Here is a 17293-nt window from a genome sequence, read left to right as displayed (position 1 = left end):
CATCAGAAACCTTTCCCCATATAAAACAAACAACTCAATTCAAATATATGTTTCCAAGATACAAGTATATTTAAACCAACAATCCAACCGCAAAGTTAGTCAAATCAAAACTACCATTCCTCTAAAGAACAGAATCTTTTAATAATCTTTTACTTTTGATGTTTCTCCCAAGGTCATATACAACTACACACCATAAAATTAAAGTCAGCTTGAGCTAAAGAAGTCTTATCTAACACACTATTTCTCTGGACTAAATTCCCCACCTCATTACATAAGCAGAAGACCATAAACAGATTACTCCTAGTCACACCAGTATATTAAAATCAGGCTCTAGCATTTTATCATTGTTTGTCCTGCAAATGAGAGAACTATTGCTTAGCTATTGGCAGAATTTCAATATTCATTGCTTGTAAAGATCTCAGAAAAATACGACATGCAAGACAGATGACCCAGACTATTTCAAGTACATCTAATTTCAGTGATGAATTTGGCTACACTTTCACAATATAAAATACTTGGTAGTGTTACTATTATCAAGTATTGCCAGTTCTGTCCTTCATCCCTTCACCCCACTCCTGCATGTCACTGTGTTCCTCCAACTGTGGCATTGCTGTAAAATGCATGAAGGTTTGTTTGTTTTTAAACCTTTATTATTTGATTGGATTACAAAGATATCCAATTTACACAGCACAGTTTGCAATATATTTACACAGAAAAAAAGAACAGAGCAAAATGTAAGTAGTAAAAATAGGATATTAACCTAGACTGACAACTGCAATAGTCCAAGATTGTAGTATTACAAGTTCATCACTCCCCTTCCCTTAACTCTCCCTATCTACAGATTATCCTAACACAGCTTCCAATTTTCTCATTTACTGTAGGACATACCCTTCACTGAATCCACTGAGTGTATCTGTTACACGTTTATATCATCATCTCATGTAATTAATCTTGGCCTTCCAGTATTGACATAATTTTCTAGTTGTATACATACTAATTTCATTCTTATTCCTAATGCTCTCTTCCTGTCATCTCTATTCCTTCCGCTGCATTACATGATGCCATTCAGTTACAATGCACTAAGTTACCAAGGACACAGAACTACTTGGATATGACAAAGTTTAAAAATGTACCTCCTTAAATAATCTATATATGCATTTACTCAGGCAAATTTCTAGACTATCAGTGGCCCAAGCCGAGCAATTTACCAAAATGTATAGTTTTTTAAAAAGTCTTCTCCGAAGTTTAATGGATCAATATTGAGGACAGGTAACCTGAAGAGAAGGAATTCTCCCACTGAATGAGTCATCATTACACATCTTTGCCACAAACAATTTACTCCTCCAGTCTTAGTCATTTTCAAATTTAATCAACTAAACTGATAACGAGAGCAGGCAATTAGGTTTCAAAAGTGTTTGGACATTTAATTGAATAGTACAACATGTTTTATTCCAATTATTTTGCTTATTTGACTGGAAGCTTTTAGTAAAGATATTATGTATTATTAAATTTACTGCAACAAACAGAGATTATCAGTAATTAGACTTCTACCGTCATAGTGGAAACATTCACTTCAGTTTCAAAAACCTGAAGAGAAAGTAAAAATGCCAGACCAAAGAACACTCTACAAACAGAACTTTATTTCAGAAGGCACCACGTGGCACTGGAAACTGTTGCTTTCAATACCAACATCACGTGGAGAAGGGGAAAAAAAAAATAGTGCAAGTTTGAGAAACTCTGCAGAACAGCAAACTTTTAAGTATTATCTCTACACCCAGCACAGATATGAATTTTGTTTTACAAAATTATAGAACACTAGTGATCTATGATTTTGTTATTTTAACACAGCCAACAGCATTAGAGCAGGACAGGGAAAGAACAAACATCAAAGAGCCCAATTTTTAGTATGAATATGTAGCAATACCTAAAGAATGGAGCTGAACAAAAGAATTTGCTGTCCTTCTGTTATAAGACATAAAATGCTTAGTCAATATAATTTTAGAATAATATGATTTTTGAAAATTAAATATCAACATGACATGATTCTTGCTAACTATAGAACTGTAGTCACATAGGTTAAATTTTATACGAAATCTATTGATCCTTGGAGGGAACAGGGGGTTTTAGAATTGTTAAGAAAATACAATACTTCATTTGTCAGAAGTTAGCCTAGCATATCTAGGGTAATTAAGAAAGGTGGTAGAACAAAGGTAGGCCTCGAACACCGGATGTGAAAATAGGCCCTGAGCCATCACTTTGGAGCCAGAAAAATCAAGGAGCACCATGACCTGTTCTCAAGGCCACATATGGAGATTTTAAGGAGGGGTTCAACCAGCGAATTCAAGGAAGGGGCACTCTGACAACCCCTGGGACCACCAGAAGACCCTCAACTCAAAAGACTCAACATGCACAAGTAGGTAGGGAATATTCTAATAATTTCGAGGAAAACTGATGATTATGTATTAATATTCCAGAAATTATTAGTGATTATGCATAAAATCACTAAATATATTCTGTCCAGATTTCCAGACTGGCATGCACGCTAGGTGGAAGGATCCCCCATGGATCCAGTGCTGCAATAAAGAATGCCTGCTTCTTACTGCTACATTGGTGTTAAGGAGTTTGATTCCTGATTTCAGTGACCCGTCAGCATCAACCTGCTAGTCTATCCTATTGATCAGTATCAGAAGTATGCTATTGAACTTGAATTTAACCACTTTCTCACTGAAAATCCAAAGTCTTGTTATTGGTATCAGAAAAGGAAAAAAAAAAATTGTATTCTGAGGCCATTAACACTGTGACAAACACTACTCAAATATTCATTCATCCTCAATCAGTACTAGAGGTTATACAGAAGAATTGGACAGATTTTGATCAGATTTTTTTTTTTAAAGTTGAAATAACCTTCTTTTTACAACTGGATTGTTTCAAGCTCTGTCTCAAGGAGACATAAGACATCTCTTTCATAGACTTACAGGACGTAGTGATATTTTGAACAACAAACCTGTATTTTGATAAAGTAGCAAAGCACCAGAAATTTGTTTATAGTGTACAGTTCATAGAAGCATGATGGTGCTGTGTAAGTATTCTTCTTGCCTCAAGTCTCTGAGAAGATCAAGAACATCATCTTTTTCATTTTGAAAATAAGACAAATTGTATTTTGCAAGGTGCTGCCCTTTGCAAAGATAATAAACATCTGAGTGTCTATAACTGAGGGAAACATGTGACTGCTTGTAATGAGGAATATAAAAAACTGCAATGCAAAATTTTGATCACCATCAAGTAAAAGAGTATTTCTTTCCCCTGTCCTATGACAATTAACTATGGCTTACAAATAACTTCTTATTTGGTAATACCAAGCATACTGAAAGATAACTCAACTTAAATATTTCAAGAGAAGCAATCAAGAGAATTGGAAATTTATCCTCTCACTTCTATTGCACACCTTTAGGCAGTAAAAAGGAACAAAGACTTCACAGGCTACAGGTTTCGCCTGGGGCAGGGGGTGTGTGGAAATAAGAGCATAACCCCTTTCACAGAGTTAAAGAGAGATAGCAGACAGTGCTGGCTAAAATATTATCTTCAAAGATAAGTGAAAATGCAGTACACAGTCATCTACCAAAAAAAAAAAAAAAAAAAACAAACCCCAAAAAACCCCAAACAAACCACAAGGCTAGTGTTTTGATTCCGATCTTCTTTCTTATGAACAGCAGTATCACACATCATAAATGTTCCCTTACAAAACAATGCTCCACTCAAACTGGGAGACAAAACTCTATGCAGAGAGAGCACTGGGGACAAGAGCTGAACTGGGATTTGCTCCATAATATAATTCCACATAGCTGGGTTTGAAATCTACTCCTAAGAAGAACTTCTCAGGCTGAGAAACGCTTCCAGCAGCTGATCTGAACTGCTCTACAATTCGAGTTCTGCAAGTGTATTTGAATCCTGACAATCTGCTAGTGCGACCAATCAAAAGCCTGCAGCTGGAAGAAGATTCTGCAGCAATTAGCACTACGCTCATGAAGCTCAGGAAAGAGTACAAGGACTGACCACAGCTGTTGTAAAGAAAGCTGAACTTAACACAGGGAGGGGCAGAGGCGGCCTTTGTTTTTCATAAATGGCTGTTACAGTTGAGTGGATCAACTAGTTGTCTAAGTGGCCTTAGTTAATCAAGAAGTGTGAATGGCATTCCTGTGCTAGCCAGATGAGCACGTGGGAAGTGTTGTCTCAACCCAACATAGTATGAAAACTGAGCAAGCAGCAAAATGAATGTTCAACAGAGCACAGGGCATTAGCTGGCTTTAACCCGCATAGTCCTTCTCGGCAACTGGGGATGCCCAGTGTCATGATGGTCAGACGAACCTGGTCAGAGAGTACTGGACTCTTGACAGTAGCCACAGTATGTTCTTTGGCTCTGAAAATTATACATAATTTAAATGTTACCTTTTTCTGGATCCATCAGACCACAATTTTTGGGGCCGTGACCTGATATAACAGATGAGGATGTTTTTTCCCCTCCAATAAAAATATTTTCTATCATTTTTTAAACCTCAAGCAACTGCTCTCATTCTAGGAACTGCAGGAATACCTCTTAGTATAGTAGAATTTTTTCTACAATGTTTAACTGTTCAAGAATAATTGCCCTAGTACAAAATAGCAGAAGCTTCTATTGATCTGATTTCTTATGCAATTTGGTACAGCTCCCATAACTACACTGGATCAAGGAAATTACTTTCAATATGTAAAAATCTAAATGCAAAGAAATGCAAAGGATTCACTTGAAACTTTTCTGTTGGCAGAAGTTTTTCTAACATTATTCACATTCTAATTATAGATCTTCCATTACAGAACATTCTCTCTCTCTCCAGATCTCCATTCTTGTGCTTTCAATGAATCCAAAATCATGCCTTCTACACTTCCTACAGCAGTCTGATATTCAGAACAAGCACTACAGTAATTCTGCATAGGGAGAAGTTATGGCTATGATGTCCTTAAGGACTAAGATTCTACATTAGTTTATAAAAACGATGAAACATTTCTCCTTATGGCATCCTGGAAAGAGAGGTATTGGCTTGTGGGTCTGAATATACCTGAACTCCACTACACAGACTCTTTGTGGAAGGATATACAGCATAACCTATACTATCCTACTCACTTTAATCACATTCCTTATTTTAAGAACCTGCTTACAGATAATTTTATATTACACTGTATTAACATGAGTTAACTAAACAGTAACTGACAACTTACTAAGATTGCTTTGTATTCCAGTGAAAATAACACACAGTTTAAGAAGAAATATTTATTTTTACTCATGGTTCTTTTTCTAATATGAAATAAACAATCTTCAGAGTCTGCATTGCCCTTTGCAATTGCACTGGTAAATTCATGCTAGCAGAGAGTTATTTAGCTCTGATCAGCATGGCCAAGAGTTCTTGCATATGTTAGCAGTGAACAGCATTTACTCCCAGATGACAATTAGCACCAGGTTTACACAGCACTTCAAGGCAGCAGCACTGAAGTTTCTAGTAGTAAAATTCTCTACACATTTTGTACCCCATGCTCCTCTGAATAGTGGAGACAAACTTATCCTCAAGGGTCACAAAAAGAGGAGTGAAGAGAAAACCGTAAGTAAATAGTTTATCATTATATACCATAATAATTAAAAAAAAAAAAAAAAAAAAACTTAGTTTAAAGTAAGCTCTTCCTGCCTAAGCTAAACTCCCTGGTTAAAGAAATAACACAGGTATGATTGTTTACTAATTCTTCTGAAGCAAAATTAACCAAGCTTCCTCAATCTAAGTGCTAGTGACAAAAGCAAATAACATAATCATAAATACCAGTGTTACTAACGCATCACAAGACACTAAATTTATGCAGTATACCAAGCAATAAAGTAAAACTAGAACAAAAAGAGCAAGAATTACAGTGGCATGATTAGTCATTACACGGAGCCCTTTTAAGGTAACTCTAACTTCCAAATAATTGTATGTTAAGTACTCATTTATCAAATCAGCACAGGTATGAGCAAAATCAGCTGTGATCTGTCACATTTTGATGAAGTATATTGTAAGTAAGAGTACCCATTTTTGCATTATTATTATTATACAAACTACTTTAAACTCTGCAACACAAAACACAGAATTGTCAGCACATCAGTACTACAATCTGAATGCCACATCAGAGATAGAACCTTCCAGTGAATATGCCTTCCTAGGTTTCTTGTTGTGCAAAATATAAGTGTACTATATATGAGCTATGTATGTTTTTCAAATAGAAGTTATTAGAAAATTTAAGTTTAAAAAGTTATATCATTGTTCTTGTAAGCTCAATACACAGCTTTGCACATACTACCTGGAGTCTTATGGTGAATGGCATCACCTGTTACACTTGAAAATCTGCCATTCACTCTCTGTTGTGAAGCAGATTCTGGCCACTTTGAGATACACTGTTCAAACTTCGGAGTCACTACAGCATAGCGAAGCAGCTCTTCATATTCACCCTGTCACAAAGTGATGACAAATAATTTAAAGTTACATTTCTATAAACTAGGTATATGTAACAAGGAAGGGAAATGGATTTCAGTAACTTTTGAGAGGTTTATTATTATGGCAAAAACTAAGAGGATTCCCCTTAAAGTTGCAAAAGCAAGCCGTTTTCCCATGATGATGATTATAATTTATCTTTCTCTTGTTTCATGTTCATTCTGATTACAACTAGATGTTACACAGAAAGACTTTCAGGTACACAGAAAGACTTTGCTACATGCCAGAACCAGATACTATAATTGGCACCTTGAATAAAAACTTGACCTTAAAAAAAAAAGTTCCAGATTGTGTAAGTTATTAATTACCGAATACTGTTTCTAAGCATTACTATTACTGCAAAGAAAAAAATATGCGTTTTTATAGCCACACCAAAAGATATTACTTAACACAGTCCATTTCATATTCCATAACACTACAGTTTCTTTGGTGAGAGTTCTAAAGCCAATTATCAAAAGACATTTGATTATCTGGTATTTTCTTTAGAGTAGATATAATTATTCTCACCTTATATTATAATTTTTTAAAAATTACATGAGTATAGGGAAGGTATATATGTAAGTAATATAACAGCTTTCCTGTTGAAAAAGTTACAAACCAATCTAACTGATATGTGGCATTATACTATGTACCAAAGTAAGGCAATTAACAACATTTTTTAAAAATCTCCTAGTTAAACAGATTTTCAGAATAAGAGTATTTAGAGGTCAATGTGAAACTGTGACAATCTGTATGTATTATAGCTTAAACATACAATCCAGTAATTAATTTAAAAAGTTCCAGTAGCAGTTAAGTGCTGAAACCGATCAAAGCCACTAATTAAATATTTGACAAACAATGCCAATTGGAAAGTACTAAACCAGGTCACTAGCAGTCATTTTTTCTTCACTTACTACTATCCTGCTAATTCTGATTAGTATCTTAATGAGGTCAAACCTCAGAAATCAGTTGTGAATTGAGAAATTATTTTCCCTTTCAAGCTAGGGAAAGTTAGAGAGGAAACAATCAGTTAAAGGTTCCAACTACAAGTAATATGTTTTTGAACCTACCAGCTGAAAAGGATAATGTTTTAAAACTTTCAGTGCAACATTTACATTTTTGTGCATTTCAACTTATTAGAAATTTTAATAAGCTAGGTTTTTTACATTTTAGCTGAACTCTAGTTTCCTTTTAAATTTCTATTTCCCCTTCTTCTAGTCTATCATCTTAAAATTAAAAAGCTAAATAAGCCTATGAATTAAATATAATTACAGACAAATACAAATAAGCAAAAGGAACTATGACATTCCATGTAAAAGATATAGCTAGTTGCAAATCAAGTTATCTATTTTTCCATAGCCTATTTTTCTAAAGAAATACGGTTTAGATGTTATCAGATGTCAGAATTATACAAAATTCCCTACACCAAAATTTCAGCAGAGTAAAAAAGACAACATATTAGTTTTTACCTTAACTCATCTAAATTAAATGATTGTGCAGAAGACATTAGACCACTTCTGTCTTCTTCAAAGAGATCATGTGACCAAACAGCAACTTAAACTAATCTGAAGGTCAGAGGAATTTTGATCACTTAATACATACTACCTTGGTTTTGTAGAAGTAAATAAATTAGCATTGCAATAAGCAAAGGACACAAGAGCATTCAGAGGTTTGTTTTTATTTTTTCCTTCTCATAGCACTATAAAAATCTACAGATAGAATTCATCCTTAGGATTGCAGTCAAGGTTACTACACAACACGAAATGAACAGATTGAATGGACAAATTCCACAGAACTCAATTATAAGTAAATGGAAATTCTCTAAGAGCTAGTGGATTATTTTTATAAGGAAAAGGTAATAAACCGGCCTCTATTTAAAAGCATCAAGTTATCAAAAAGGCCAAAACAAAACAAAAAAGGCCCTTCAAAATTACCTAAAACAAGTAGAATACTTCCCTGTCATTATTCCTATTGCTCAGCTCTGACCTCAGTGTTCTTTTTCAAAAGCAGCTGAGGACTCTGGGTTTGTCTAGTTTGGAGAAAAGGAAGCTCAGGGGCAACTTCATTGCTCTCCACAGGTTCCTGAGGAAGGGAAATGGAGAAGGAGGTGCCGATCTCTTCTAGGTATCCAGTGATAAGACACATGGGAACAGTTGAAAGCTGTGCCAGTAGAGGTTTAGACTGGACATTATAAAGCATTTCTTTACCAAGAGGGTGATCAAACACCGGAACAAGGCTTCCTAGAGAGGCAGTTGATGCCCCAAGCCTGTCTGTTTTGAAGGGGCATTTGGACAATGCTCTTACTACCATGCTTTAACTTCTGGTCAGCCCTGAATTGGTCAGGCAGTTGGGCTAGGTGATCGCTCTAAGTTCCTTCCAACTGGAACTATTCTATTCTATTCTAGACATGTTCTCAGTTGCAAAATAGTCATTCTCTACAAGGTGGACTTAGAACCTCCTGGATAACCAACCAGAGCATAAAAGAGAATTCTAGTCTTTCAAAATTTGTCGCACAATGCCTTCAGCCTGTTTTCCAACTACAAAAGGCACTGGAAACTCAGATTAATTAGTATTACTAAATAAAGATTAAGAAAATGTATCCATGAGATTTGACCGCAAACAGACAAGTATACAAACTGCAGAAATAAATCAGCCACAACAGGTAGTTTAAAAGGGAAAAAGTCAATCCAGATGAAGAAAAAACTCCCATAATTTAACAATGCTTCTGCTGTACATGCCCATTCCACCAGGTGACAAGAGCGGAGATGCATTTCTACAGCACAACTAGCAAAACTTATTTTTACCAAAACTACCCTGTTTTGGATAGAATCCTATTAAAAGGGAAAAAAACCCACCCACTACTCAAATAGGAATAACTGATTATTAAAGGCTTAAAATCTGCTGCTTTGAAAAGAATAGGACAAAGACTTTATCCAGTATCTTTGCATCCTCTTAAAAGAATGCTGAGCACAGAAAAGCAAAAAGCCCCTCATTATAGTTCCAGCATATCTTGGCCTATTTGATGCAGGAAAAAAGAAATAATTTCCTTTCTGAGATTAACTTAGCCACAATACTACTCCAAGGGAAATAAATCCATTGAAAAAATTCAGTTCTTACAACATCACTTAAGAAGCCTAATACATACTTACACTTCATCCCTCAGAAATAATGGGTTTCTATACTACTATGTCAAATTTACGCTTCTTGATAAGACTTAGAACACCTAAAAAATAACGCCAGGGAAAAAAAAGGGTATGAAAGCTGTGCTATTTCACTTGTAATGGATCAACCTCTTCAGCTTAGATAAGAATTCTCACACAAATTGTGAAATACACAAAATGGAGTCCAAGTGAAGATACTTTAATAGCAGATTTTCCTTCTTTTCACTAACACTTCTATTCTTTTTTCTGTACACATAAAATATAAGATGCAAGTTTGTTAGATTTCCTCATAATTATCCTTTGCCAAATCAAAGGCCGTCACAGTGAACCAAATGAGGTTGCCTCTTTCCTACCTGAAGATCAGAAGAAACAGAACTGCCCCGAACAGAGTCTTTTGGCAAAACTGGACTTGTGCTTTTCTTCTCATCTGATGACATTCTGCACAAAGTTAGTCTATAAAACAGTAGAAGCTGAACTTCATTTTTCAGTTCCAATATGTTTATTGTATGTTTACCAACACATTCCCTAGAAACAGATTCTGCTATTAGAAACCACATCAACACCCATTTGGTGGGCTAAACTGATTGTTTAGTCTCATTACATAATGCTAGGCAGGAAATTGCCTGACTCAAACCATACTCAAAACCATGAAAACACATCCATTGACTTTAGAATAAAACAATGGAAAACCTCAAAACAGCAATATAAAAGTACTCTTATTTTACATTGATTGAATAAGTTTAACATCTAATGCTTAATGACATACAATATAAAATTTTACATCACTGGTAACTAAAACACACTGCTAGAGGAAAAAAAAAAAAAGAAAACATACATCAAGCATAACAGAAGCTTTAAGTTACAGATACATTTCTCTGTCAATCCCTTCTTATTCACACTGTATTGTTTTGGAGCTTATGAGCTTGTTTCAATACAAAATTCCTAGAGAGCAACACAGGAATTACCAAGCTACACTGCCATTTTTCCCCCCGTGAACTACTTCAGCCACAGCCCAAGCTGAGACGATGCCCTGAACATTCCAGTTCAATACCCTGAAGCCTTCACTTAGTGGTTAACAGCAGTCTCCCTCCACTTTTTTTACTCTTCTTGCTTTATAGGCCCAGGAAGATGAACAGATATGGAAAACAGGTAAAGCCTTAGGTTGAGGTAATGCCAATCATTCCAGCAATTTCTAAGCAGGATAGTAAGGTATTCTTTGAACATTTGGGGAGTAGGCGATGATGTAGAACTGACAAGAAACTTGAAGACTTTCTGAAAGATATATTAAAAGATATATCTTTTGATCTACTGCAGCCTTGAATAAGTCCTTCAGTGAAGAACTGAAGCTCTTGTGACAAAATTTGACAGGATATGGGGAAAAAGAACTCTACAGGATATGGAGGGGAATGAAAGGAATCACAGAATGAGCGGGAACTGAGTATTAAGCAAGGTCAATTTGTTAATGAATAAATGGCAGAGTGATACAGTTGCCTAGTGCACATGGAAAACGATAGATGTATCGAGCAGGGAGCTGTCAGCAGAGAGTAAGCATGGGAAGACAACTATAAATAACCAAAGCAAGTGACTACTTGTACAATGTAGCAAAAATGCATGCAAGGAAAACTCGTTTTTAGAGAGACCTTTAAAGCCGTCAATTATAATATTTGCAGTTGTTCTTTTAAACAGACGCATTTTCTCACAGAAACGTTACTTTTAAATTGCTAGTTGTACTGTCATTCAATGGGCAGGAATATTCTCTTTAAGCATCATCATCTTTTTTCAAAATGTGAAAAAAATGCAATAGTCCCACAGCTCTCTATAAAGGAATACAGATGGAAACTGTCTTTTTGATCTTTGAGTTACTCTAGATGCTGATTCTTCCTGCACCACAAAAGCTCTCTCTGCCATGAGTATCTACACCTTTCAGAATGGGAAGTTCACTTCTGTGCTGAAGATGGACATTTAAAAAATGGTATAAAACCAATTTTAAATGCTGATATTTCCTACAGCCCAAGGTTCAAAAGACGCGATTACATCTCTCTACTTCCTGCTGAGCCCTAGTACACTGACCATGTTTTTTGGGGTACAAAATATGAAGTCTTTGGGAGGTTTACTAAATACTTTTATTGCTGTACAAAAGGTGTGTGGATGAGAGAAGAAATATTAGCTTCCTCATCTCTTCCATTTTCATGGTGTCCTGCTCTGATAATTTTCTTCTTTCCTCTCTCCCACAAATTATACCCTATCTGTTCCTTTGGTTTTGGCCTGTCTACCTAATCAAATAACTTTATACTAGCACTTCCCCTTCCTTTAGTCGATAAATTATTTTTCAGTAATCTTAAAAAGTCAGCTTCAACTCCATATGCCTTCCTACTTGTATAGTTTCTCACATTGTGGGTCCTGAGTACCCTAAAAGTCCTGGAGGTATTCACACGGGGGGGGGGGGGGGGCGGGGGGTGGGAACAGGGGGGGTGAAGGTGGGGGGCACAAAGAACCAACTATCTAGCACTTACAGGAATTAAAGGTGTATTTGCTGCCAGAAATTACAAATACTGCTCTCTTCCCTTCTCAGTCCACTTAAAAAGAACTACACTGTGATCAATCCTTCTGAGAAACAGGAAGGCAAATAGAATTTCACATGAACACAGATAAGTCCAAGGAAGTGGAGGAGAAAGGTTCCTTCCACAAGTTTTGTTCAATAATTTAACTCTACTGTCCTGACTTCTATTTTCAGTTTTCATATCCTGGTTTTCTGAGGTCACGTCCTTGACACTCTGTCTAGTGTACCTAGTCTCTGCTAATCACTGAAACTACTTTCAATTTTGTGGTCTTCCAAAACTCAAAAGGTTACTTCATCACAAGTGATACTACCTTTCCACTCCAGGCCACTCTTCCCTTGAAATCTATAACTGCACCTTACATGTTTGACATTGTCTTACAAGAGTCACTCACTGTCACCTCAAGTTCAGCGTGTTTGCCCCCTGTTCCCATCCCTTTTCTTTATACATGTGGACTAGCCCTCCAGCATGTTTGTCCATTTGGTCTCCACCTGACTATCTTTACCAACTCGAATGCTGCTTCAGATTCCACAAACAGGCTACTATTAAAGCTTGCGTTTTCCCCAATTACTATATTTTGCCTGTCTGTACCTCTAATGTTTGTGTCTAAAGTCTAGCCTTGCATTTTGATAACTGCAACACTCCAGTGAAAATCCCAGTAAACCTAAATTTATAGAAATCTGCTTATGTATAGAACAACAGATTGGATTACTACCATAAATTAAGACAAATATACTTATTTTAAGCTGATGCTTACACACATCACTGCTACACCACGTTAAGAGTAACTTGTTTGCTTTGATCTCAGTGAACAAGCACTAAGTTCAAGAAAATACTGGGTATGTTTCTAAGAGAGAAATCAAGAGATATTAAGTAAGACACCATCTCTGGGTCAACAAATTGATTCACTAAGCTGCAAAACATTACACTCCGAGGGTCAAGTGACAGGAGCATCTTCATGCTTACTGTGTCCTTCTAAGCTTCCCTGAGCATCTGCCAAAACATACATCTGATTTCATTAAAGAAAGATTCCTGTTAACAGCAGTGGTTTCTTCCAAACCATAACTGCACGACTACAATGCTAAGATTGCTACTTTTAAGAACAGGATGCAACTATAAAGATCTTTGGTCTGACGGACCACAGCTTCTCTCATCCTTAATTTTGAATTGCTTGAGCTGTGCTCAGGATTTTTCTGCTTTTGGGTTTGTTTCTGACTAAAAGTGGTGCTTTCCAAATAATTTCGCATTGCATTCAGATCACAGGACTCAACACCTAGGAAAGAGAACTAGTCCACCTCCCAGTACACACAGGGCATATTATTTCTGCTTAACTGCACCCCCTTGCAAAGCAGCCCTGTATAAGCCCACGTTTTCATGTTTCTCACTATGGCATCTCTGCAACTACCGCTGACGCCCGCAGAGCTGACACTGCTGTGACCGCCGCTGTCACGTCAACCACCGACAAGGACAAGCCGCAGGCTGTCACACAGACGCCTGGAAGGCACAGCCGCGTAGGCACACGGGCGGACAGGAGATTTTTTTAAAAAATATGTTCTTTTTTTTTTTTTTTTCAACAGGGCCTTTAAGGCAACTAGGCAACTAACCCGGGGGCAGGGAGTGCCCACACGCCCCCTCAGAGGGCAGTGAGAAGCTCGTGTTTGTGGGGGGGGGGGGGTGGCCTGCAGTTAAGCCGCAGGGCAGGAACAGCAGGGTTACGGAGAAGGTACTGTGGAGGTCACGGCCCCTCGGGGCGTAGCACCCCCGGCTGCGGCTGCGGCTGCGGCTGCCGCTGCGGCTGCCGCCGCCACCCCCCCGCCAGCCCCCTCTCACCTGCGGGCACCAGCAGCCCCCGGCCGCCGAGCCAGACGGTTTCAAACTACCAGAGCGGAAGAAGAAGCGGCTCTCTGATAGGCTCAGGGTGCGCCTACAAGGCATCCTCTGACTGGGCAGTTTGGCAGCAAAGTAGCCAATTAAATTGCTCAGCCGGGGGGGCGTGCTGGCGTGCAAGCCCATTCGCCGTCCCTCTTCCGCCTACGTCCTCTTCACCTCCCGCCGGCTTCTGTCTGTCAGGGGCTGCCGCGCGCTGATTGGCGGCAGCGTTCGCGGGGCTGGTGCGCGGGCCGCGGCCGGCCGTTGGCGAGGGCGGTGCCGTGCCGTGGGGTGTCGTGGTGCCGATATGGGCGGGCGGCGAATGGCAGGTGTTGGGTTCATTCCTGCGGCTCAGTGTGGGCTCTAGTGGCTCCGTGGTGCTGGCCTGCGCCCCTTACCAAACGCCGAAGTGAAGGCTAATGGCCTTGTAAATGCTGGGGACCGTGCCAGCCTAAAAGCTTGGGCTAGGCAAGGTGGCTAGGCCTGGTGATCTGTGTGTTGGAGAACAGCTGGTGGAGGGCATTCCTGTAGGAGAATGATGACTGAAAAACGGGATTCTTTGGTGGAATAACTTCGTTCTTAAACGTTTCCACCTATGAAGCTATATACCACCATGGGTTCAGCAGTGTAGTCTGTTGAAGATCCTGCAGTGAGCCAAACCCTTCATCTCTTGACTTCCGAACAATAACCCAGACCCAGCCCTAAACCTTGTCTGTCTTGACCAGTACATCAATATTTGTCCCAAACCCAGACCTAATATATTCACCTTGCCTGTGTGACTGTCCATCTTAGCCAATACATATTCAGAACTGAGCAATAAACAGGTCATTCCTGTTACAAAAGTTGGCCCTAAGAACATCCTTGCCTTTAGTCTTGGCCATAGCTAAGTTAGCAATGTCTGCACCAAAACCTAAACAGAAACAACTGGTTATATTGTAAACTGCATTTATTGTCTTAGACTTAGGACTGGACTTTCCGTTGGCGGAAGTGACAAGCATGTGATTGGGTTTGCTGCACATGTGCTTTATTAGAGTCTGGTTATGACTGAAAATGGGAGGGGAATTGGGTTCAGTTTTGAACCCAGCAGATTTGGAGACAAGTTTCACTTTAGGATGCTATGAGGTCTCCAGGAAGGGGATGGAGACTGTTAATCTATCGAAGTGGCTGCCTGGTTGCTGTTTTTGTGGGTTTTTAATGGAACTTATTTAAGAACAGTGTGGAGATGTATTTGGAGTTAGAATTTAGAGAAGGTGGCAACAGAGGGCTGTTTTTAACTGCAGCATCCAGTTACATGATTTGATGAGCAAAACTTCAGCCGGAGTGACCACTGATTATCATGCAGCTATTGTCTTTCATTAAGGCCTATGATGATACTTGTTGAGTTTAGTTTCCAGAAAAGCAGAGTAGAAGGACTGCATTTGCTAATGGATTGTAGTAAGCATGAAGGTGCAGATGGTTTCAGAGAAACATATTTTTTTAATTTATTTGATAGTAAGTATGTATGATAGGAACTTTGGCTCCAGTTAGGGTTAAATTTGGGGTAAGGAGTAACACCATTTTGTCAGGTATGCGTGAATAGGAAGAGCGTTGGCCTCAGAGCTTGTCCTAGCACTATTCCTTTTTTTTTTTAGTGCTAAACTGAACCTGACATGAAGCTGTAATCATATCTTGGTCACCAATGCCTACAGCAAAGCAACGTATAATCTGCTTTCCCCTAGCACAATTGGCTTTTCTGCAAGGTCATAGCTGAGGGGAGATTTTGTAATAGATCCAGGTATTCCTGGACAAAGAGAAGGGGAGTTGTTACTGTATCCTAACATGAAATTTTAGGATTGGACCATCCCTAAACTCTAAAATAAGCATCATGAAGAATAACACTGTTTGTCACTGGGCTGAGCCTCCATATCAAAGGGCAGGAGGCACAGTGGCATTTGTAGTCATGAAGCATGGCAGGACATCTGGTTACAGGACTTCCTCTACACATATCTCTAGTATTTAAGAGGCAATATAGTTAAGAGCGAGAGAAAAGTCCTCCAAAGAGCAATTTTAGATCACTGAATCCAAGCGAGCTTTTCTGACCCCTTCCAAGTTAAGTATTTTTTCTGGTGTTTGAAACAAGGTCGCATGAATGTAGAACTACTGCAATGTTCTGAAATGCTTGTCAATATCTAACTTTTCGACAAGGCTTATGCTTGTCTGGTGCACGTTAGTGAAACAGAGCACAAGTTCCTTGTCTTAGACCCAATAATGTAAAATTATTATTCAAAACAGAGAGATGATGTATGCTTCCATCATGGTCGTCATGATAATTCGTGTTGCCCATTGCTGGTGTAAAAAAAATATGATTAATCTTTCCACATAAAATGGTTTTTTAAATACATGACTGCCATTGGCATGTAAGATGTAGCTTTAAATATATGTTTAATTTCCAGTGTTATGACTTTGGGAAAATGCAGACATTTGAAAAATGAAGGAGGTATTGCAATGGGCACTCTAATTAGTCTTTGTCGTGCAAACATCTACTGCTACTTTGTAATTACATGAATAAAAAGCAAAGGAGATCAAATGATATAAAGCTGATTACTAGTATAAAGAGACAGTTGTAGATAGTTAGAGAGCGAGCAATGGAATGACAATAATTACCTTACTCCCACACTGTGGATTTTATGCAGTATCTGATAAAACCTTCTGTTGAAGCTTTCAGATTCTGAATGCATATCAAAAATACCAGTCATCTTTTATGTTGGATTCTATAGTACAATAGAACTTACAATTATTTTCACAGAGGGAAAGAGATTTTTCCATACTTTCATGACCACGTATGTTCACGTGCTGCTCTAGCCAAGCAAATGGCACAGCAGTGATTGGAGCCAGGAAAAGTACAGTAAGCTGTGCAGACTAGGAATTAGTTTTGGAACTGTTACTGTCCTGTGCTTTTTTGAAGGAAACAGGGAGGAGGGAGGCAGGAGGAAGGAGATTGAACTGATTTAATAGCATTGGCACATCTAATGACAAAAGTTAATCTTTTTGTTCTTTGAAACTGTTTTTGAAGGATTCAAAGTGCAAAGTAAACATACTCTAGTTTATATGAAATATTACTGAATTTTTAGTGTTAACCATAGTTCTATAGCTTGTTGAAACACCTTTTCAGTGTTTTCTTTTCTGTTTTCCCCCCTTA

The 17293-nt window shown here is 38.1% G+C and overlaps 1 protein-coding gene across 4 annotated transcripts in view; it reads right to left on the bottom strand.

Annotated features, from left to right (window-relative positions):
- The window catches only part of POC5 (POC5 centriolar protein), a 28591-nt gene extending 14487 nt beyond the window's left edge, over positions 1-14104 (bottom strand). Inside the window, exons 1-3 of one of the 4 annotated variants that reach the window (XM_086771178.1) lie at positions 14077-14104; positions 10042-10141; positions 6358-6505 (exon numbers count right to left, since the gene is read on the bottom strand). In XM_086771178.1, coding sequence (XP_086627304.1) covers positions 6358-6505; positions 10042-10125 — 232 coding nt within the window. In that variant the 5' untranslated portion in view covers positions 10126-10141; positions 14077-14104. Of the gene's footprint in view, positions 1-6357; positions 6506-10041; positions 10214-14076 lie in introns of all 4 variants that reach the window. The other 3 variants (XM_086771176.1, XM_086771179.1, XM_086771180.1) reach the window with 3 other exon arrangements.
- Positions 14105-17293: the final 3189 nt, after the last annotated feature.

Source organism: Chlamydotis macqueenii, chromosome Z, assembly GCF_036417535.1.
Source record: "Chlamydotis macqueenii isolate bChlMac1 chromosome Z, bChlMac1.mat, whole genome shotgun sequence".
Lineage (NCBI taxonomy): Eukaryota > Metazoa > Chordata > Aves > Otidiformes > Otididae > Chlamydotis > Chlamydotis macqueenii.
This window is presented reverse-complemented; position numbering and strand designations above follow the sequence as displayed.